This window comes from Triturus cristatus, chromosome 9, assembly GCF_964204655.1.
Source record: "Triturus cristatus chromosome 9, aTriCri1.1, whole genome shotgun sequence".
NCBI lineage: Eukaryota > Metazoa > Chordata > Amphibia > Caudata > Salamandridae > Triturus > Triturus cristatus.
The window spans coordinates 579,309,504-579,334,447 of NC_140592.1; the positions used below are offsets into that span (position 1 = coordinate 579,309,504).

The 24,944-nt window shown below is 48.6% G+C and overlaps 1 protein-coding gene across 7 annotated transcripts in view; it reads left to right on the forward strand.

Annotated features, from left to right (window-relative positions):
- The window catches only part of SYMPK (symplekin scaffold protein), a 1,117,730-nt gene that overhangs the window by 197,730 nt on the left and 895,056 nt on the right, over positions 1-24,944 (forward strand). For all 7 annotated transcript variants that reach the window (XM_085625602.1, XM_085625603.1, XM_085625599.1 and 4 more), the window contains one exon: positions 1,394-1,643. In XM_085625602.1, coding sequence (XP_085481728.1) covers positions 1,394-1,643 — 250 coding nt within the window. The remainder of the gene's footprint in view (positions 1-1,393; positions 1,644-24,944) is intronic.

Here is a 24,944-nt window from a genome sequence, read left to right on the forward strand (position 1 = left end):
GCGTGATTGTGTTGCGTTAGGTATAGAGCATCAAAATATTCAGTTTTAATGGTGGCGATTCAATTTTAAAAGTCCGTGCAATATTAGGATACAATTTATGAAATTAAAAATTCAGGTCATCGATATCTTAAAATGTATCTAAGCTAGGCAAACATATTATTTTTTAGCGACTTAGATCATCAAAGGTTTTAAGATTGTGCAAACACGCAAATAGCAGCAATAGTAGCAGTTACAGATTGCAACTTCCCACACCCATACAACTGGCTTCAGCCACGTCACAACTTAACATAAGGCACAGGGTCAAGACTGAGTTGCATATAGCTGGGTCTGAACTGAGGTGGTGAAGTGAGCTAAAGAACGATGATGTATTCAACCCATATCTGTGACTGGGGGTAATTTTTGATTTGATTTCCACTTTGAGGACTAGGGAATAATTGGTGTGAAAAGGTCTTGTTTGTGTAATATTTGGCAAAAGATGTTTTATTTGAGTCTAATGTGAGCAGTTGTATTAACCGCTTTCTTGACAATTACCTCAAAGTAACATGTTTACATTTAAGTACAATCTCATCTTGTCTTTGTTTATACACTACTTTGATAGAATCCGTTTGAGTTGTGGTAGTTGACTATGTAGTAGATTGTTGATGAACGATTTAGGATAGCAGCTACATACAAGTAGTAATGATTTTTTGGCAGTCGATTTTTAATATGCAAGTCAGTGTGTTGGGTGGTGGTACAAGGTCTGACTTTAAGAAGGTGGGAGGTTCGAATTGGCATGCCAGACCACAAATACCAATGAGGGGCTTCCGTGCACTTTGGAACATGTTAGTAAATAATTACACAGGGTACTGGACCTCTTCACAGCCCAGGATTGTTATGGAACTCTGGTTCCCACACCCAAGTCCCACAGAAAGGTGATGGTCTGCTGCTTAATGTCATGCTGGGTGGAGGCTGTGGGAGAGGGGCAATCTGGTGGGAAGGTAGTCCTACAAAGATGAAAAATAAGCAGATGCTGGCATAATGCAATTGTGCTTGCTAGGTAGTCACCTCTCTGGTCAAGTGTACTTCTAGGCTGAGTTGGGGCAGCCCTCCAATCACTGGTTCCAGGTTGCGATGAGGAAATTCTCCCCAATATGTGGTAAGTGGCACAGTGTCTTCATTGGCTATGGCCTCCAAGAAGGTTAGGTCAGCAGCAGTACTTGCAGGGCATTGGGCTTAAATCTAATATAAATGAAACCAGAATCCTCGGCACACGCACACAGTCTGTTTAGGTCTCTTTAAGATGAGGCTTCAATGAGCTGAATGGAGCCTCCAGCATATATGCCAAGTTTGTTGTCTGTTCTTTGTCATTGATGGTAATCCTGTCCGCCCCCCCTCTTTTTCCCTTTGTATGCAGTGGATGGTTCGTACTAAGACAATCACAGATAAACAGGAGTCGTGTTGGGAGATGGTCTCTGACATGTCGGGGGATATCATCCAGCTTCTGGACTCTGACAATGATGGGATCCGTACTCACGCCATCAAGTTTGTGGAGAGCGTGATTATCACACTTTCTCCTCGTATGTACGATTCTGACATTCCGAAGCGCCAAGAGAATGACATTAGCCTTGATCGTGTCCCAAAAGACCACCCATACATCAAACATGGTAAGAACACTTAAATAGAGTGAGCTGAAAAGACTTAAATTGCTGTCTGATGGAAAGTCAAACTCAGTTTCCTTGTAAGCATGTTCATTGTGAAATTGAGGCACCTGGACCTGTGTGTGCTGTGTATATGTGTGGCTATTATCTTGGAATTTCACTTTTTGTGCATGTTCGCATGCACACACTGCAGAATGAGGTACTCTGGTTGTCTGTGTGTTTGCTCTTGAAATGAGGCACTGGTGTTGCCTAGGCATTTATTTGTTACATTGGATTCTGATCCTGTTTGTCTAAATTCTCGTTGAGAACTCTAGGTTTCATATAATATTTAGAAGACTAACAAACACTGGGGGAAATGTGGTCCTTGACCCTGTGGACACCTCTTCTTCATAGGACATTAAAAAGCTTTTAAAGATCAGAGTTGCTGAAATGTAGAGTTCGAGGCATGAGGGCTGCTGAATTCATATCTGTGCATAGATCGCCGCCTAGTGTTGGGTCCGGATGATTGCACATTGTTGTCCTGGAAGAGTCTTCGAAGTATCACAAGATAGGTGGCTCCTCCCCTGGACTACAGTGCGCATGGGCATCCTCTCCATCCTTAGATTGTTTTTTTCCGCCATTGGGTTCGGATGTGCTTATCTTAGCTCAAGTTAGGAAAACTTTATTTCAGGCCAAAAGCCTTTAGGTATCGTCGGTATTGTTTGCGCTCGGTACCGATAACTTATTATACTTGTTCTCGGACTTCTTCACCCTTCTCGGACCAATTTTCGGTCCAAACATCGATCGACGTTCGAGGATGGAATCGAGGACCGCCTTCAAGAGACGTCCTCTATGTCATGCGAAATGCCCCCACATCGATGTCCATCCGGTGTGTAACAAATGTTTATCACTGGATCATGATGAGTCCAGGTGTATGGCCTGCGCCCGGTTCCGGTCAAAGAAGACACTTCGGAATCGACGGACGGCGAGATTGGAGGCCAATCAATCGGCGCCTGACCCGGTTAACATATTCAGCACCGAGGATGAAGAAGTCGAGAGCGTCGAAGACATAGACTCGAGCCATGCTTCGGAGCATGAATCCCAATATGACGACGATGATGAGGTGATCTTCGAGGACGAAGACGTCGTCGACGAGGTAGGAGACGACGATGAGGCCCTTGGGGCCGAGGAAGATAGCTCAGGCGAGGAGCTAGGCCAATCCGTCGATGCGGAGGCCGAGGGAGATAGTCTTGATAAGGCTCTGGTCGAGGGATCGCCTGCGGGCCTTACCCAAGATCGGTCGGATCGTTCTACAGCCCCGCCAGAAGGCCCGGCTTCGAACATTTCAAAAGAGCCAGAAATATAAAAAAAGACTGGAGTCGATTCGGTGAAATCGAAACCAAAACCTGCACGGGTCAAATCGAAACCGAAAGTGCAACTGGTTAAGATCGGATCGAAGGCATCGAAGCCCTCAAATCCGTCGACACAGACGAAGGATGTCGGAGCCTACCAAAGAAAGAAGGACTTCGGTACCGAGAAACCAAAAAAGGACTTCGGCACCGACAAACACAAGAAGGCCCTCGGTCCCGAGAAGACGCAACGGCCTATAGCACCGAAGGTTGGGGCACCAACAACCAAGGTCAAGGTGGTCGATCCGACTACGTCAACACCAAAGAGTGCTGAGACGGCCAAAATACCGGATCAACAGGGCGTCGATCCAAAACTTCGGATCGAACACCCGAAGACTGGGAAGAAACCTGAGACCGCGTCGAGGCCTGTCTCCAAAGAGCCTGTCGGTTCCAAACCACCGTCTGCATTCACGGTGCAACAGGTGTCGAAGTCCCTGAAGCGCATCAGGGAACGGGCCAGTCTCGAACCGAAAACGGGCCCCGAACCGCGCAAGGTCGCCAAGGCTCACTCGGCGCTGGCACCGATCAAGTTTGGATTGCCGCCACCAGGGGCACCGAAGATGTTCGAACTTAGGAAGAGTATCGAACGCCCAAAAACAGTGTCCACGGAAAGAACCGATGTAGAAGACTCACAGGACCAGTTTATCGACGCCGACACCGTAGAATTGTTCCCGAGAAGGCATTGGACTCATACAAGATTCCACTAAAAAGGAAAATGGCATCAGGTTCGACACCAGTGCTTGTAGAACCTTACCACACTTACGGTCAGGAACCACCATCCTTTTCTCCCACACACTCGGAGACAGATGCAGGAGAGGGCTATATTGAGGATGATACCACTTATCCTGTGGATAATGACCCTGATGCACAACAGCAAGACCAAGATCAAGCATGGGGAGACCCTCATGACCCAGGAGACCCACAAAATGCTCCTGACACTTATCTTTATAATATTAAACCATCTCCCACTGAAGATACTGCTGCTTTTAACGCCCTCATTGAAAGGGCGGCTGCCAATCACGGAGTGGAACTTCATTCTGACTCTGTGGAAGAGGATTTCTTGGTGGACACATTCTCCACATCAGAAAGAACGGTCAAGACTCTACCAATGTTAAAAGGGGTTATTAAACATGCTAAGGACATCTTTAAGGAGACAACCAGGGCACGGGTGTTGAACCCGAGAATAGAGAAGAAATACAAACCAGCCCCAGGAGACCCAATGTACATTAAGGGTCAATTGCCGTGGACTCCATGGTAGTTTCTAATGCTCGCAAGAGAGCTAACTCGCAGACTACAGGTGATGCTCCTCCTCCAGACAAGGAGTCCAAAGTGCTAGAAACATCAGGCAAAAGGATAGCAGCACAAGCAGCAAACATCTGGCGCATTGCCAACACTCAGGCACTCCTGGCCCGATACGACAGGTCACACTACGATACCCTAGAAACACTGCTAGAACACCTACCAGATGAATACAAAGATGGAGCGGAGCTCCTCATCAGAGAGGAGCAACTCATTACAAATGCGTCCATCAAATGCGCACTAGATGCAGCTGACACTGCAGCGAGGGCAATCAACACTAGTGTGATGTTAAGGAGGCACGCATGGCTGAGAATATCAGGTTTCAAACCTGAGATTCAAAATAATATCTTGAATCAACCAGTCAACCCAGACTTTTTATTTGGCCCCGAGGTTGACGCTACACTGGAAAAGATTAAAAAGGACACTGAAACTGCGAAGTCTATGGGGGCTTTACAGTCGCAGCAGTTTCGGAGTGGCTCCTTTCGTCGCCCAGGGAATAGAGGAGCAGCTAGAGGTCAGGGGTCCCAGCAGCTGTACAGTAAAGCAAGCACCCAGTGTACCTATAATAAGAACAATAGGGGTGGATATCGTGGATCCAGCACCAAAGGCAGAGGACGGGGACACAACACCAGGTCCTCCGCCAATAACAAACAGTGACGTCTTGTCACTGCCCCCCGCCCACATAACACCGGTCGGGGGGAGACTCCAACGGTTCCTGCCAGTCTGGAGATCCATCACCACAGACAGGTGGGTCAGAGAAATAGTCCAGTACGGTTATTGTCTGGAATTAACATCCACTCCACCCAACATACCACCAAGACACCGTCCTATGTCCGCAGAGCACTTGACATTATTGCAGCAAGAAGTACTAAGTATGCTGCAAAAAGGAGCCATAGAGCTCGTGCCTGTGGAACAGCGAGGGTCAGGGGTGTACTCTCTGTACTTCTTAATCCCAAAAAAGGACGGGTCTCTCCGACCTATACTGGACCTCAGACCACTCAACCAGTACATTTTGTCAGAGCATTTTCATATGCTCACCCTCCAGCAGGTTCTGCCGTTACTCAGTCAGGGAGACTTCCTAGCAACACTAGATTTGAAGGATGCATATTTCCACATACCCATACACCCATCACACAAACAATTTCTCCGTTTCACTCTTCAGGATCACCATTATCAGTTCAAAGTACTCCCTTTCGGAGTAACAACGGCACCCAGAGTCTTTACCAAGTGCCTAGCAACAGTGGCTGCACACCTACGGAGACAGCACATTCACGTCTTCCCTTACCTGGACGACTGGCTTGTCCAGGCAAAGTCAGCCCAGCAGTGTGCCAGCCACATATCCCACACCATTCACCTTCTTCACAGTCTGGGATTCTCACTAAATTATCCAAAGTCACATCTTCAACCCGCCCACGTGCGGCAGTACCTGGGCGCGACCATAGACACTCTGGCTGCCAAAGCTCAGCCAAATTTAGCGAGAATCAACAGCATGCAACTGCTGATAAAAAAGTTCAAACCTCAACACTCCCTTCCGGCGCGAGTGTTCTTGCAGTTGATAGGCATGATGGCCTCCTGCATCTTCATAGTCCCGCACGCGAGACTACATATGCGCCCGCTTCAGGAGTGCTTGGCACGTCAATGGAATCAGACTCAAGGACAGTTGAAAGACCTAGTGTTGGTGAGCGGTCGGGCATACAACTCTCTGCATTGGTGGAACACACACAACCTTTGCAAGGGCCGACCGTTCCAAGAGCCTGTTCCACAAATAATACTGACGGCGGACGCGTCTCTGCAGGGATGGGGAGCTCATGTACTCAATTACACAGTGCAGGGACTATGGACGACACAGCAACAGAAGATGCACATCAACCTTCTGGAACTGATGGCTATCTTCCTGGCAATTAAAGCATTCAAAGTACACTTGTGCAACAAAGTCGTGTTGATCCAGACGGACAACATGACTGCCATGTACTACATACAGAAGCAGGGAGGAACACACTCTCCACAGTTGTCTCATCTGACTCAGAGCATGTGGAAGTGGGCCATTCAGAGGAACATGTTCCTCATGGTGGAACACCTCCCGGGCAAGGACAACCAGACGGCGGATCTGCTCAGCAGACTCAGCCACCAAATGCACGAGTGGGAGCTACATCCATCAGTACTCCAACCGTACTTCCAGCAGTGGGGTCATCCAGAGATAGACCTATTCGCCACAAGGGAAAACGCAAAATGCCAAAGCTTTGCCGCCAGGTTTCCGCATCCACAGTCGCAGGGCAATGCGATATGGATGAACTGGTCAGGCAAATTTGCGTACACTTTTCCCCCAGCGCCATTAATACCGCTAGTGGCACGCAAACTACGGCAACACTCAATGACACTCATCCTGGTTGCTCCAATGTGGGCATGCCAGCCATGGTACACCACGTTCCTAGAATTTTCCGTGGTGCCGCCTCAAAGACTTCGGCTAACACCCAAACTTTTAACACAGAACCATGGCGAAATTCAGCACCCAGATCCGCAACAGCTGAACCTGGCGATCTGGCTCCTGAAGTCTTAGAGTTTGGCTACCTGAACCTGTCTCCAGAATGTATGAATATCATCAAGGAGGCCATGAGAACCACGACCAGAGCTTGCTATGCGGCTAAATGGAAAAGGTTTGTCATTTACTGTAAAAACAATGACATTAATCCGCTGGACGCATCCATTCAGAACATCATCTGTTACCTGCTACACTTATACCGATGCAATCTAGCATACAATTCCCTCCGTATACATCTAACCGCAATAGCGGCCTATCTTCAAAACAGGCAACACCTCTCTTTATTCAGAGTGCCTGCCATCAAAGCCTTCTTAGAGGGACTCAAACGAGTGATTCCTCCAACACACCCACCGGCACCAGTGTGGAACCTAAACGTGGTCCTCACCAGATTGATGGGTCCACCCTTTGAACCTCTACATTCATGTGAGATTCAATTCCTCACCTGGAAAGTAGCTTTCTTAGTGGCAATCACTTCGTTGAGAAGAGTTAGTGAACTCCAGGCACTAACCATTCAAGAGCCATTCATACAGGTTCACACAAACAGGGTTGTACTACGTACCAACCCCACGTTCATGCCTAAAGGGATATCACAGTTCCACATGAATCAGACTATTGAACTGCCTGTTTTCTTTCCAAATCCAGAAAATGTCGCAGAGAGAATGCTCCATACACTAGATGTAAAGAGGGCCCTCATGTACTATATAGACAGGACACAGGATTTTAGGAAAACAAAACAACTGTTCGTTGCCTTTTCCCCACAACACAAAGGCAACGCCATTTCGAAAGCAGGAATAGCCAGATGGATCGTTAAATGTATTCAAATTTGCTATGCAAAAGCTAAACGCACATGGACGATTCCTCCCAGAGCCCACTCAACACGAAAGTTAGGGGCGTCCATGGCTTTCCCGGGGAACATTCCTTTAGAGGAAATATGTAGAGCAGCCACATGGTCCACTATACATACATTTACTAAACACTACTGTGTAGATGTGCATTCAAAACAGCAGGCAGCTGTAGGACAGGCTGTTCTCAAGACCCTTTTTCAGACTGCTGCAGCTGGCACGGGCAGCCGCCGCTAATGGAGGGACTGCTATATAATCTATGCACAGATCTGAATTCAGCAGCCCACATGCCTTGAACCGAATATGCTACTTACCAGTATGCATCTGTTCTTGGCATGTAGGGCTGCTGACATTCATATCGCCCACCCTCCTCCCCGGCGCCTGTAGCGGCTGCAGCACTCAGAATTACTGTATAGCATGGTCATCACTTACTGTATCTACTCCATCACTACCACAATGGCGAAAAACAATCTTAAGGATGGAGAGGATGCCCATGCGCACTGTAGTCCAGGGGAGGAGCCACCTGTCTCGTGATACTTCGAAGACTCTTCCAGGACAACAATGTGCAATCATCCGGACCCAACACTAGGCGGCGATCTATGCACAGATATGAATGTCAGCAGCCTTACATGCCAAGAACAAATGCATACTGTTAAGTACCATATTCGATATTTTTTCACGCACAGAACAAGTTTGGGTTTAGATCAGTGAGAATACACAAAATAATCAGTGCAAGACTTAGATTTTACACTATGGCGTTCTTGTTTCAAAAAAAAAAAAAATTTTAAAAAAATGACATTGCATTCAACCCTTTTTGATGTGTCCTCTAAAAAGTTTCTCCTCTTTTTAGAAAAGTTTAACATACTTCATGATGCTTCCTTTTATACGATCCTACTGCTGTGCATTCTTAAATAGTAATCCAAGAACTGATGGATAGCTGCATGACTTGGCTGATTTCTTTTTATAGACCGCTTAACCAGGCCATTACAGGAGGAGGTAAAGGAGGAGATAATGTTTGGCATGTGTGAGAAAAAAAATTGAGGCAACACATTAACTGCTCACTTGGGGCAGGCAAGATTTGAATAGTGAGTTTGTTGAACACTTTACACTTTAGGATTTACAGTATTTGCAGTAAATTTCACTTGATTGTCAACACCTCCATTTTTAGTTCCTTCACTGTTTATTAAATACTCAAATGCTTTTATGAATTGAAACCAAATATCCCATCTTGATGGAATAAGGCCTCTCCATACCATGCATTAAATAGTGGTTGTGGGTCCTTCTATGTTGCTGCCATACCATAGATTATTGTGAATTTATAGTCCACTCAGTGAGGCCTATCCGCATCTCAGGATTGTTTAACTTTCACATGATGGGTATGATTCTCTCCAGTCGAGTTTCAGATCTTAAGTGCTAAATGTAGGTATTTGAGCACATTTAGTCTCTCATCTATTAAAATGATTAGTACCTACCAAATTTGAAATGTGCCTATTACTAATGTTTCTGAAAAATTAAAACGGCAAATACAATCTTCTAGACTCCTCCTAATCAATCAAATTTACTGTATTAAAATAAAAATGACACTTTATAATAGGAAATACAGACAAACAAGCTAGTTTTTTCAATCTTGTTGTTTTAAATTCAAAGATGACTTTTAAAAGCAACTGATGGCGGATTACTAAACAGTTTAAATTATTGCTTATAACTTGTAACAAAAACAAGGTTATGGATGGAATGCTTGAATTATTCTCGGCCACCAGTAATTACTTGGGCCGCATGCCAGTCCAAAATGATGGAACTGGATGTGCCTGAACGATTGACAGTGGGTGAGATTAATTGAAGCATTCTATCCATCATCCTATTTTTGTTGCATTGGATGCCCTAAGAGCGACGGGTATGCCCAGACGTTGGTCCCATGCTCGATGTGCCATTGGAACCAAGCTATACCTAGCTGATCATCCTTAAACAGTGTTAAACCTGTCCTGGGTTGCTTGAGTTCTGGTTCATGGATGACCTGGCCTGACAGGGCTGGACTGTTTCTATCAGAGCAGGGTCAAGACTGATTTGCATATGGCATGTTCTAAACTGAGGTGGCATGGTGGGCAAAAAACAATTGACGGGATGTGGCCCCAGGTGACTGTCAGTGGCTGAGATTAATTCAAGCGTTCCAATCATCACCTTGTTATTGTTGCATACCTTATGTTCGAGGCATATGAGCTGCAGATCACACACTAAGGATAAGATCGCCATCTGGTGTTGGGCTCGGATGATTGCAGTTTGTTGTTGTCTTCGGAAGAAGTCTTTGGTCCCAAGATGGGCGACTCCTCCTCTGGACAACAGTGCGCATGGGCATCCACTCCATCCTCAGATTGTTTTTTTCCGCCATTGGGTTCGGATGAACTTTTTTCCGCTCCAGCAGAAAACTTCTAGCAATCACAACAACTCTCAAAAATGTATAACTCAACGTCGAAATCCCATCGGACCGGATCCGGACGCGGCTGATGGAAAGGACACTCTTTAAAAAATGCCCCCAATGTGGAGCAAAGTTTCCTCATAGTGATCACCACGAGGTCTGTAATTTGTGCCTCTCACCAGACCACAACGAATCCAGCTGTCCAGCCTGCGCCGCATTCCGTTCGAAGAAAACTATCCGGAACCGAAGAGCTCGACGCCATATCATGGCCAAACCGGTTCCGGAACCAGAAGACATCTTTGCACAGGATGTCCCTGACGACGACTCCGAAGACCTTCAGATCGTGTCCGAGGCCGACGATTCTGATCCGGGGCAGCGTGTGAGTACCAGCTCCCCTACCCCAACCCCACCAAAAAAGACATTGGTCAAGACTCTGCCAGCTGGGCCCAGTCGCGATCCAAAATAATCTTCAGAAGCCCCGCCCCTGGGCCCCGCTCCGAAGAAAACGAAGCCTGCAGGTGGCTTGGGCTCGAGCAAACCTCATATTATTGTGTCTACAATACCTTCGGCACAGAAGCAGGCTCCGAGGCCGAAATCTCCATCGGCTCTGAAACGTCACTCGGCACTGACGTCTCCACCGGCACGAAACGTTCTTCGGCGCCGAGGTCTCCACCGGCACCGAAAGGTCCTTCGGCACCGAAAAATCCACCGGAACCGAAAAGTTCTTCGGCACCAAAAACATCCTCGGTGCCAAAAAAGTCCACAAAGAACCTGCCGATCTCACAAAATCCAGATCGGAACCCAAAAAGTCGGCGCAAAAGCCACCTTCGGACACTGAGGAACTTTTTCGGCCAGATCCAACGCAAAAACGGATTTACATAAATCCTAAAACCGGACATGTCACAGCGGTGGCGTACAAGAAAAGGAAGCTGGACACACCTCCTCCAGCTCCTCCAAAGAAGGACTGTGCCACTTCACCCATACGTCCTTCCTCTCCTACATTACCTCCTATCCCATCCCCCCCACCCCCACCGCCTTCACCTCTACCATCTCCTTCTCACACACCACCTCCACAGGATGATGTTGATTTAGGGGGAGAGGGAGACCCGGATTTCTTTAATGATCCTACTGATCCCTTTACACTCCGGACACAGCACCAGTAGATGACTGGGCTTACCCTATGTCTGATATGCCTGATCCCACTCCATACTGACCATTTAGGGTTTGGTCAGCTTATAAACAGGGCGGCACTGTTTCATGGAGTCACCATGCACACCGACACACCTGAGGAAGATTTTCTCCTCGACACCTTTGAGCAGTCGCAAAAGACCGTTCACATTCTACCCATGATTAAGGGAGTGATAAAGCACGCCACTGAGGTTTTTAAAGACCCTGTTAGGGCCAGGGTTCGCAACCCCCGGATCGAAAAAAAAATACAGACCGGCACCACAGGATCCTGCGTACATCAAAGCGCAACTCCCCTTAGACTTTATGGTCGTGTCAAATGCCAGAAAACGGGTGAACTCCCAAACAACCGGAGACACGCCGCCCCCAGACAAAGAGTCTAAACTCTTGGAGGTTTCCGGCAAAAGGGTTGCCGCACAAGCTGCTAACCACTGGCGTATTGCCAATACACAAGCCCTATTGGCTCGCTATGATAGGGCTCATTATGAACAACTAGATGATCTTTTGCAACACCTGCCTGATGAATACAAATCACAGGCCAATGACCTCATCCAAGAGGGTAAACTAATATCAAATGCCTCCATCAAATGTCCATTAGACGCAGCGGACACCGCCTCTAGGGCAGTCAACACAAGCGTATTGCTTAGACGCCACGCATGGCTACGCATTTCCGGCTTTAAGCCGGAAGTACAAACGACCATTCTTGCTCAACCCTTTAATCAGGAGCAACTATTCGGACCCGCAGTAGACACTGCATTAGAAAAAATGAAGAGAGATAATGAGACTGCCAAATCAATGGGAGCATTGCAGTCTACTCAACCCAGAGGCTCCTTTTGTCGCTCCTTTTATAGAGGGGCTTCCAAAAATGGTGGAACAGACACCTCTTCCACCTTAAAAACATCAGGTCAAACATCCCCCAACAGAGGATATTTTAGAGGAGGTTACAGGGGAAACCATACTAAAAGCCGAGGACGGGGCAACAACAAAACCCGCACCTCTCCAGCCACTAAACAGTGACTTGCCACCACTCCCCCCAGACCATTCCACTCCGGTCGGGGGAAGACTTCAACAGTTCCTACCTGTCTGGAATTCCATCACAACAGACAGGTGGGTAAGACAAATTATCCAGTCTGGCTACTGCCTCGAACTCCTAAACCTCCCCCCCCAAACATACCACCCAAGCACCGTCCAATGACGTCTCACCACCTCACGCTCCTCAAACAGGAAATTCAGTCTTTGCTTCAAAAACACGCAATAGAACCTGTTCCACTACAACATCAGGGCACAGGAGTATATTCTCTATACTTCCTCATTCCCAAAAAGGACAAGACCTTAAGACCCATACTAGACCTCTGACTACTAAACCAGTACATACAATCGGATCATTTCCACATGATCACTCTCCAACAGGTCCTTCCATTACTTCAACAAGGCGACTTCCTTGCCACATTAGACCTCAAGGACGCATATTTTCACATCCCTATGCATCCCGCTCACAGGAAGTATCTACGATTCGTGGTAGATGGTCAGCACTATCAGTTTACAGTTCTCCCATTCGGAGTAACAACCGCACCCAGGGTATTCACCAAATGCTTAGCAGTTGTGGCAGCATATCTCAGGAGACAACAAACCATGTCTTCCCCCTATCTGGACGATTGGCTCATATAAGCCAATACTCTAGACAAATGCGTTCTCCATACTCACCGCACTATTCAAACCCTACACAACTTGGGATTTACCATCAACTATCCAAAATCTCAACTACAGCCGTCCCACGTACATCAATACCTGGGAGCCACCATAGATCCATCCAAGGCCATAGCTTATCCCAGCACAGCCAGGATAGCCAACATACAAAATCTCATCAAAAAATTTCAAACACAACACTCTCTTCCAGCAAGAGTGTTCATGCAACTCTTAGGCATGATGGCGTCCTGCATCTCCATAGTACCCCACGCACGCCTTCAAATGCGTCCCTTACAGGAATGTCTAGCACAACAGTGGAACCAGGCCCACGGACAACTTACCGATCTGGTGTTGGTGGACAGCCGCTCACTTCATTCACTGAAGTGGTGGAACACCATCAACCTGTCCAAAGGGCGGCCATTCTTGGAGCCTCTTCCACAAGTTGTGCTGACCACTGACGCATCTCTCACAGGGTGGGGAGCCCACCTCCTTCAACACACCACTCAGGGCAGGTGGACCACTCAAAAAAAACAGCTCCACATCAATCACCTAGAACTTCTGGCGGTGTTCCTAGCACTGAAATCCTTCCAAGTGCATCTAAAAAACAAAACTGTCCTCATCCGCACGGACAACATGACCACAATGTATTACATACAGAAGCAGGGGGGGGGACACATTCTCTACAACTGTCCCAACTTGCACAACAAATCTGGAGATGGGCGATTCCCCAAAACATCTACCTGCTAGCAGAACACCTCCCCGGGGTTCAGAACCAGGTGGCCGACCTCCTAAGTCGCCACACACAGCAAATACATGAATGGGAATTACACCCCAAAGTCCTACTCCCATTCTTCCAAAAGTGGGGACAACCAGATATAGACCTGTTCGCCACACAAGAAAACGCAAAATGCCCAACCTTCGCCGCCAGGTTCCCACACCCACGGTCAAAGGGCAATGCAATATGGATGAACTGGTCAGGCAGATTTGCGTACGCTTTTCCGCCTCTCCCACTCATTCCATTTGTGGTACGCAAACTGAAACAACAGTCGCTAACACTCATCCTAGTAGCTCCCACTTGGGCATGTCAACCCTGGTTCACCACACTTCTGGAACTATCGCTAGTTCCACATCAAAAACTGCGTCTCTCCCCGGATCTATTAACCCAGAACCATGGAGAAATCAGACACCCAGATCCTCAAACACTGAACTTGGCAATCTGGCTCCTGAAGTCTTAGAGTTCGGGTACCTCAACCTTCCTCCGGACTGTATGAATATCATAAAAGAAGCCAGAAGACCTACTACTAGGGCATGCTATGCCTCAAAATGGAAAAGATTTGCCATTTACTGCACAAACAATAACATACAACCACTGGATGCTTCCATCCAAAACATCATTTGCTATTTACAACACTTGCAAAGATGCAATTTTTGCAGCGTGAATCTTTCTGAAGTCCCACCTTTGGGGCGCCATCTTCAGATTCTTTTTTCCGCCGTTGGGTCTGGATCGTCATCGGGAAGCTCCAGAATTTCAATCGAAGGAAGAAGAAGGAAAAGCGAGTTTCGTCGATAACTAACTACGAAGACATCACAGGAAAGGAATATATTACATCAGGAGCGCGAAGAAGGAAGTTTTGCGCCTTTTTTCTTCGACGCCCTTGGAGAATGTGCACTCGGAGGCCCTGAGCGCAATGGACAAGACACCATTCAAGTTCTGCCCTAACTGCCACCACAAGTTCGCGCAGAAGGACCAGCATCCGGTCTGCAACCTCTGCCTACCGGTCGACCACCAGAGCAAGGACTGCAACGCCTGCTCAGCCTTCGCGCCGAAGACGCTCCGGGTGAGAGAACGACAGAAGAGCCAACGCCAGCATGGATTATTTATTTTATTTATTTGTGTATTTTATAAAGCGCACAGCTGCCCCAACGGGGCGTCCCGGCGCTGAGAACTTCTGGAAAAAGAAGAAAGGGCAGGGGACCTATCTAGGAAGAGAAAAGGAAGGTCTTCAGAGATTTATGAAAAACTAATTCTGATTGGCAGGTGCGTAAAGCTAGCGGGAGCTTATTCCAGCTCTGAGAGGCACAGACCTCAAAGGTTTTTCCACCTGCACGAACTCGTTTGAATCGCGGGGTGTCGAGAAAAAATAGAGAGTTGGAACGCAATGCCCTAAAGTGGGCATATGGTCGCAGGATGTTTTTCAGATGAGCCGATCCGGTGCCTTTTGAGGCTCGAAAAGCGAGCGTCATGGCTTTAAAGATACTTCTTTTAGCAATGGGTAACCAGTGCAGTTTGCGTAGAAGTGGAGAGCTATGGTGTCTAGCAGGGATTCTCTCCACAAGTCGAGCGGCGGCGTTTTGGACTGTCTGAAGTTTATGACATAGGCCTGCTGTGATGCCAAGATAAAGGGCATTGGCATAATCAAGATGGGAGATTATCAATGCCTGGATCACAGTCTTACGGCAGTCCGCGGGTAGGTAGTTGATGAGGCGTTTAATGGTCCTGATTTTAGCGAAACAGGAAGCTGCAACTATTTGTACCTGATTGCTGAAGCTAAGATGGTTATCCCATCGTACCCCTAGGTTTTTCACCAAGTCTTTTGGGATGGGTGCTTGGCTCAGGTCATCTGACCACCACAGACTGGAATCCAAAGGGGATGGTGAATTGAAGAACAAGACCTCCGTTTTTCCTGCATTAAGTCGGAGGGAGTTGGCGTCCATCCAACTAGAGATGTCCCTAAGGCATGATTTCAACGGATCAAAGGCAGAGACAGAGGGGGTGTCAAAAGTAAAAAGAAGCTGGATATAGTCAGCATAGGAGGTGGATGTAATCCCGGTCTGAGCGATTAGCTTGGCCAAAGGGGTGAAATAAACATTAAAAAGGAGCGGACTCAGGGAGGAGCCCTGAGGGACTCCCCATTTAAGTGGTCTGGCAAGGGAGGTGTAGGGAGGGGTAAAAACCTGCTGTGTGCAGCCCGAAAGAAAAGATGAGAGCCATCTCAACACAGTGCCTCCCACACCCAGATCCTCAAGCCTTTTCAGCAAGATCTTGTGAGAGACGGTGTCAAATGCTGCTGATAAATCCAACAGCACTAACACCGCCCTCGACCCCTGGTCAAGCGTCCACCTCACCGAGTCCGCCATTTCAATAAGGGCCGACTCCGTGCTGTGGCCCGACCTGAAGCCGTGCTGAGAGTCGTGGAGAAGTCCATTGGATTCAATGTAGTTCGCCAGCTGAGAGTGCACCAGCTTTTCCAGAATCTTTGCTGGTGCAGGCAGAAGGGAAATGGGTCGGTAGTTGCTAGGTTGGTCTGGATCCAAATTGGACTTCTTGAGGATAGGGACCAGAGAGGCATGTTTCCATTTAGCAGGAAAACAACCCAGTCTAAGGGAACTGTTCCAGATGTGGTTCAAGTAAGGGTTAAGTAGAGGTGCGAGTTTTTTGTATTGCTTGGCTGGCCAGGGGTCATTAGGTGAGCCTGATTTACATTTAAGTAGCTCTGCCATGGATTCGGCTTCTGAGATGGCAGCAAACTCGGTTAGGGTGGACAATAGAGGCGTGAGAGTAGTGGGTTTTTCTTCCCGTCCTGCTGTATTAAGGGTAGGGAAGGAGGAATAGATGATTTCTATTTTATCCTCAAAAAATTGGGAAAGTTTATCACATAAAGACTGTGAAGCAGGCTGGGTGCGGGTCGGCGCGTTAGGGTCTGTGAAGGATCGAACTATGTTGAAAATCTCCCTAGCGCCATTACTGGCGAGCATAATTTTGGAGGCCAGAAAGTGTTGTTTGTGTTCTACAATCAGTCTCCGGTATTCTTTAAGGGCCAATTTGTACGAGATTTTACTATCCGTGGTATAGTTCTGTCTCCAGAGGCGTTCAAGAAATTTACAGGAGGCCTTTTTCTGCCTGAGCTCGTCAGAGTACCAGGGTGCGGAAGGTGCAGCCCTGTAAGTTTTAATGGGTTTAAGTGGGGCTAAAGCATCTAGGGCCTGCCTGATTCATGTGTCCAGGTGATCGATTTGGAGGTCTGGATCAAGTGACGAGCAGGGTTGAGTATTTTTTAAATATTCCAGGAGCGTTCCCGGGGTAATGCGACTCCAGTTTCGACCAGATGATTTAGGAGTGATAACGGGTCTAATGTGACAAAAGATGTCGATCTGAAAAGGGATAAGGAAATGGTCCGACCAAATGACCGGGATAGGGGGGGTCACCCGGATAGATGGTAGGTTGGAGCAGATCAGATCCAGAGTATGACCCGCTTTATGTGTGGGTAGGGATATTAATTGGATTAGGTTGCATACTGCAAGCGTGGAAATGAAGAGATTACTGTGCGGGCATGAGTCGTTATCAACATGGAGATTGAAGTCTCCTAAAGCAGTAAAATTAGCATATCGTGTGCTAAGCTGAATAACATAGTCGGCTAAGGCTGGTAAGTGAGAGGAATTGGAATGTGGGGGGCGGTAGATGAGAATTCCTCAACAAGAGGAGGAAGGGGAGCGTAGAACAATGAAAGGCATGCCTTCTATTCAATCGATTTGATTAAATGGAGGGAGGGTTACCGCCCATTTGGATTTGTGAATTAAAGCGATACCACCTCCCGGTGTGCCATTAGGTCTATTGGCACAGATAATGTTATAACCCTCCGGTAAGGCTAGAGTGATTGCAGGATTTGTAGTGTCGTTCAGCCATGTTTCGGTTAAAAAGAGCAGGTCCCAGTTGTTATCACGGAGGGACTGCCAGATGTCAGTGGCATGTTTGCTCAATGATCGACAATTGATCAGCGCAGCTCTGAGGGTCAGGGAGGACTGAGCTCCATGGGTGGAAGAAGGATTCGATGAGTGTATAGTGTTAATGGTATGGTCTAAAGCAGAAAGGGAAAAATTACAGACAGAGCAGGAACAAACCTCACTCCGAGCGTCTGAGGTAAGAAGCGGGCAGGTCCCACATAGGGGGGGTCTCGCAGACATCAGTTCAGTCCGGGAGTATATTATGGTAGTATGGCTAGTGAGTCGGGGAGGGAGACCGGCCCCGGTCGCGTCCTGATCGCGGACGAGCACAGACGAGCTTGCCTTAAGCGCGCCTTCGGTGCGCAATCGGCGTGCCCGCTGCGCTTCCGGCTCAGGCACATATTTATGGAAATGAGACAGAGGGAGAGGGCGTGGCCTCGGGGTGGGTGTGTCCCAGTGAGGGCGTGGGGAATGGCGGTCAACGAAGATCGTCAATTTCGCCCTGAGCAGCGCTCGTTATGCTGTGCGAAGAGGAACCTGCACACTGCAGCGAAATAGCAGAGAAAGTGAGTAAAGTCTTTTAAAAACAAAGTTTCCACCGATAGTTAAAATAATAGAGTTTAGATCGGTCTGACTACTCCCGGCTGAGCCTCAGGAGGTTCCAGCCAAGGATGGCAAGGGCAAGGCCCCGTCGCTCTATGATCTAGGCCTCTCCACAGACGATGAGGACAACGTCGCCGAGGGACCCGAAAACTTCACGGTCGTAGAGACCGACAAGAAAAATGAAGACGCGGTAAGAGAATCGTCGAGCTCAAAACACGCGAAAATACCTCAAACCCGAGGGTGACTCGAGAAAATCTGAGTCAAAGTCCACGAAGAGAGCCCCCGCGCCGAAAACTTCGACGACCAAGGGGGGAACCATGGACAAGAGGTAGAGCGGATCCTTCGAAAAGGACTCCCTGGAGCCGAAAGACGCCGAAAGGCAAGGATCGTCGAAGACAACCCATGAAACGGGGCGCTCGACGCAGAAGGACCGGTCGGCGTCGACGCATGTTCCGTCGAAGAGGCCCGCGGTCGACGCCGAAAGCATCTCCGAGATGGAGAAGAAGAAGAGGCGGCTCGAGGCCGAAATGGAGAACATCCTTAAAAGGAAGAAGGAGTTCGACGCCAAGATGAAGGAATTCAAAATTCCAACGGCTACACCGACGAACGTCGTCGAAATCGAGGACGAATTCGACACCGAGGGGCTGCCGAGAGATCTCGACGAGGAAGACGAGACCTATTATGAAGGCGAAGCCGAGGAAGAAGACCAGCAGTCGTTCTACAGCTCGGCGCCATCAACCAGCCACGACATCGAATGGCAGGATCTCGACACCGAAAACCCCGAGGAGCCCGTAGACACGTACCCTTCGAGGCCTTCGCCACCCGACGACATCGGGGTGTGCAATATGGTGGTCAGGAGCGCAGCGACAGCCTTCGGCGTGAAACTGGATGAGGAGAGGCCGAAAGCCGATTTCCTCCTCGAGACCCTGCTCCCCATCCAGACGAGGAGCCAATTCCTTCCCATGCTACAAAGTGTGATGAATCAGGGGAGAGAGGCCTTCAAGGAACCAGCGACTTGCCGTTCGATCACGCCCAGGACGGAGAAGAAATATAAGCACTCTTCTCTGGACCCCCCTTACATCAAGGGTAGTATCACTGCCGACTCCATCATAGCTTCCACGGCCAGGAGAAGGGCCAACGTGCCAGCAACTTCGGGGCCACCACCTGATAAAGAAAGCAGGAGGATAGACCTCACAGGAAGAAAGGTCGAGAGGAACGCCGCAATGCACTGGCGCATGGCGAATTCCAATGCACTTCTCAAAAGGCACCAGTACCCGCACTGGGATGAGATGGGGGAGCTAGTAAAGCACCTCCCCGAAGAATACCGCCAAAGAGCCTCCCACCTGGTGGATGAAGGTAAAAACATCGCCAACTCTTGTATAAAGACGGCGTTGGACGGGGCAGAGACTTCGGCAAGACTAATGGCCATAGGGGTCACCGAGAGAAGACATGCATGGCTAAGAATCTCGGGATTCAAACCGGAGGTGCAGAACAACATCCTTAGCACCCCCTTCAACGGAGAGACACTGTTCGGAGCAACAGTAGACGAGAAACTCACCCAGCTGAAAAAAGAAAACAAAACGGCGAGGTCCATGGGGGCCCTACAGCAAAGGGGGATGAGGAGAGGCAACCCCTCTAGGAGACCCTACGGTCGGGGAGGAAGCCAGCAGGGAGCGTCGCACCAGACGTTCCAGCAGGGTCAGCAGGGTGATAGTCACGGACAACAAGGCCAACAGAAGCAAACTGGCAGTACCAACCTCGGGGCCAGTCCTTTCGCGGGAGAGGGAACGGACGTGGCCAGAGGAGAAGAGGTGGTGACCAACCCTCATCAAAGTGACTCAGCACGCAGGAGGACGCCTACCCTCGACATGCCCCCAAGGGTGAGGCGCAGTACAGTAACATCAGGGGGGAGAGAAAAATCAAAAGCCTACGAGCATCCAACACCAGTAGGCGGAAGACTGAGGTTCTACCTTCAGGAGTGGCGGCGTATAACCACAGACAAGTGGATACTGAACATCATGCAGTACGGATACTGCGTGGATTTGAAGAAAAAACCTCAAAACAAAAGACCAAAGGGAAGGCAGAGATCGGCTCAAGAACTGGCCCTACTCAGAGAAGAAACCCTGAAGCTTCTAGAAAAAAGAGCCATAGAGGCTGTGCCGTTCAGAGAACGCAACAAGGGGTCTACTTCGTGGTCCCGAAAGTAGACGGAAACCTCGGACCCATCCTGGACCTGAGATACCTAAACAAGTTCATCAGAACGCAGAAGTTCAAAATGACTTCGCTGCAGGAGGTGCTGCCCCAAATAAGAGACGGGGACTTCATGGTCACCGTGGACCTCAAGGATGCCTACCTGCACATCCCAATAAACAGAAGGCACAAAAGACTTTTAAGATTCAGCATCAACCAGGACCATTACCAATTCACGACCCTGGCCTTCGGGCTAAAATCGGCGCCAAGGGTTTTTACAAAATGCCTGTCGGCGGTCGCGGCCCACCTACGAAGGCAGGGGATCCATGTCTACCCCTACCTAGACGACTGGCTGGTCAAGGCAAACACACGCGAGAAGTGCGAGAGACACGCAAAACTCGTGACAGACACTGACGAACCTGGGGTTCTCGATACACTGGGGGAAGTCATCGCTGGAACCAGAGCAGGTGAAGATTTTCCTGGGAGCAAAAATCAACACCCTGAACAGCACAGTAGTGCCCAGCGACAGGAGGACAGATGCCCTACTGAAGGAGACGCGTCTCTACCAGAAGGGGCGAGCTCTGACAGTGAGGTCAGTGAGCAAGATGTGGATGATGGCGTCGTGTATCCAGCTGGTGCCGAATGTACGCCTGCACATGAGACCATTCCAAGAATGGCTACAACAGCAATGGTCACAAGCAAACGGAAGTTGGGAGGATCTAGTGGTTGTTACGCACGCAGTGCAGGAGTAGATGACTTGGTGGAACAGAGACAACATGACAGCAGGGAGAAGCCTGACACCACCAAACCCAACAATGACCATTACCACGGACGCATCGCAAAAGGGATGGGGAGCGCACATGGACAACCTCAGAGTGAGGTGTCTGTGGGCTCCAGCAGATGCGGTACGCCATATCAATTACCTCGAATTGAAAACCATCCTGCTAGCCCTGAAGGCATTCCAGAGGCACCTGTACAACCAGAGGGTATTGGTTCAAACAGACAACACCACGGCAATGTTCTATATCAACAAGCAGGGGGGGGACACAGTCGTTCCCTCTCTCCTCTCTGGCACAGGAGATTTGGAGATGGGCCATACCTCTCAGGATAGATCTACTGGCAATTCACCTTCCAGGAAAGGACAATGTGGAGGCAGACTGGCTAAGCAGGCAGACCTCGGCATCGCACGAGTGGGAGCTCAATGGCCAGGAAACTGAGAAGCTTTTCCAGAGATGGGGAACTCCCACAATAGACCTGTTTGCAACACGCCAAAATGCAAAATGCCAAAGCTTCGCGTCCAGGCAACCAGATCAGCAATCCCAGGGAAATGCCCTATGGATAAGCTGGTCGAGGACATTTGCCTACGCCTTTCCACCGATACCCCTGTTGCACAGAGTGCTCGACAAGTGCAGAACCAGCAACATCACTCTGATCCTAGTGGCTCCGCAGTGGGCAAGACAGACATGGTTCTCACAAATTCAAGAAATGGCACAGGGCAATCCCCACAGTTTCGAGAGAAAAAGGGATCTGCTCTCCATGCAAAACGGAGAGGTCCTGCATCTGGAGCCGGAGAGCCTCAACCTGGCGGCATGGCTCCTTAAGACCTAGAGTTTGCGCACCTTAAATTGCCTCCTAGCACTATGCGGGTGCTACGGGAGGCAAGGAAACCAACTACACGAAAATGCTACAGCGCCAAATGGCAGAGATTTACTGTGTGGTGCAGGAAGAAGGGCCTGCAAAACAGAATGACAAGAGACTCAACAGTACTGAGGTACCTCACACACCTTCTAAAGAGTAACCTCTGCTCGAGCTCCCTAAGGGTACACCTTGCGGCGGTCGTTGCCTACACCAGAGGTGAGAAGGGTGGAAGTTTCTTCACTTCGCAGGTGGTGAAGAGATTCATGGAAGGAGCCAAAAGAATTGCCCCTCCGAAAAGGTTGCCGCCGCCAGCATGGAATCTCAACGTGGTTCTGACGGAGCTCATGAAGGCACCGTTTGAACCCATTCACAAGGCCACACTGCAAATGTTGACGATGAAAACGGCCTTTCTGGTGGCCATAACCTCACTACGCAGGGTGAGCGAGCTTCAAGCACTAACACTACAGGAACCCTACATTCAGATTCACAAGGACAGGGTAGTCCTGAGGACAGACCCACACTTCATGCCCAAGGTGGTGTCGGCGTTCCACATGAATCAGAGTATTCAGATACCAAGTTTCTTCCAAAACCCGACTTCAAACGCAGAAAAGGCTCTGCACACCCTCGACGCTAGAAGAGCGGTGATGCACTACATTGAGAGAACCAAGGAACTCAGGAAATCAAAGCAGTTGTTTGTGTCCTTTGCTACTAGCTTCATGGGTAGACCAGTGACTAAGGGCACCATCGCTAAATGGATTGCCCTCACTATTCAATTCTGCCACAAACAGGCTGGACAGGAGCTAGCGGAGGGGCCTCAGGCTCACTCCACAAGGAAGAGGGGGGCCACCGTTGCCTTCCTGGCGAACACGCCCATCCAGGACATATGTCTGGCGGAAACTTGGGCATCTGTGCACACGTTCACGAAACACTACTGCGTGGACATTCAGATGAACAAGGAAGCACAGGTTGGACAGAAGGTGCTTCAACACATTTTCAGCGACCAACGCTCATCTACCACCCAGCCACCACAAAATTAGGGAAAAACCGCTACAAAGTCTATGCACAGCATAGTGAATCCAGAAAGATTCACGCTGCAAAACGAATAGTTTCTTACCTGTCGGTGTAGTTTTGCAGCTTGAAGATCTTTCTGGATTCACTAGCGAACCCACCCACCTCCGCCAGGAAGATGAGGCTGGAGGAAGAGGGGGTGAAGTGGAAAACATCAGGAGAAATAATAACGTACAGAAAATGAACTGAAGGACTAATCAATCGCCTAGGGTTTAAAAAAAATAAAAGGGGAAAAAAGAACCCGAAGATGGCGCCCCAAAGGTGGGACTTCCGCAGGAAGCACGACGACGTCACGAGAGGTGCACCAAATGGTGGGTCGTCACCGCCCACCTGGGCTACAAAAAAACAACAAAAAAAACAAAAGAAAGACTACGAATCCGGACCCAACCACAAGATCGCGGAATAATGCACAGCATAGTGAATCCAGAAAGATCTTCAAGCTGTAAAACTACACCGACAGGTAAGAAACTATTTGTTAGCGAATTCCTCTATACGTCTACACCTAGCGGCATTAGCAGCCTACTTGCAAAATAGACAACACCTGTCCCTCTTTAGGGTACCCGCCATTAAAGCATTTATGGAGGGTCTTAAAAGAATTATTCCTCCAAGGTTACCACCTTCCCCAGTGTGGAACCTTAATATTGTTATAACAAGGCTCATGGGTCCCCCATTTGAACCAATGCACAAATGCGAACTGCAGTTCCTAACATGGATAGTGGCTTTCCTTGTCGCAATCACATCCCTGCGAAGAGTAAGTGAAATACAAGCCTTAACTCTTGAAGAACCCTTCCTACGACTACATCGTAACAAAGTGGTTCTTAGGACAAATCCTAAATTCCTCCCTAATGTCATCTCCCCTTTCCATCTAAACCAGTCAGTCAAACTGCCAGTTTTCTTCCCTAATCCAGACTCAGTAGCTAAGAGGGCACTTCATACCTTAGATGTTAAAAGAGCCTTGCTTTATTACATCGACCGAACCAAACCTTTTCGAAAAACCAAGCAACTGTTTGTTGCTTTCGCTCCACCACATAAAGGCAACCTTATTTCCAAATCTGGTATCGCCATGTGGATAGTTAAAAGTATCCAAATATGTTACCAGAAAGCTAAACGTACTCTTACAGTTCCCCCTAGGGCGCACTCCACGCGTAAAATTGGGGCTTCTATGGCATTCTTAGGGAACATCCCCTTAGAAGACATTTGCAAAGCAGCCACATGGTCTACTACACACACCTTCACTAAGCACTACTGTGTCGATGTGCAATCCAAACAACAAGCTTCAGTAGGCCAAGCTGTCCTAAAAACTCTATTCCAAACTGCTGCAACGGATACAGGTGACCACTGCTAGGGGAGACACTGCTATATAGTCTATCCTTAGTGTGTGATCTGCAGCTCATATGCCTCGAACGGAATATGCTACTTACCAGTATGCATCTGTTCTTGGCATGTAGAGCTGCAGAGCCACAAACGCCCACCCGCCTCCCCGGGACCTGTATCTGTTCCAGCATTGTCTTAATTAGACACTACACATGGACATCCTTTCTCTTTACTTCTTATACACTCCATCATTTCCCATCATGGCGAAAAACAATCTGAGGATGGAGTGGATGCCCATGCGCACTGTTGTCCAGAGGAGGAGTCACCGATCTCGTGACCAAAGACTTCTTCCGAAGACAACAACCACCTGAAATCATCCGAGCCCAACACCAGATGGCGATCTTATCCTTAGTGTGTGGC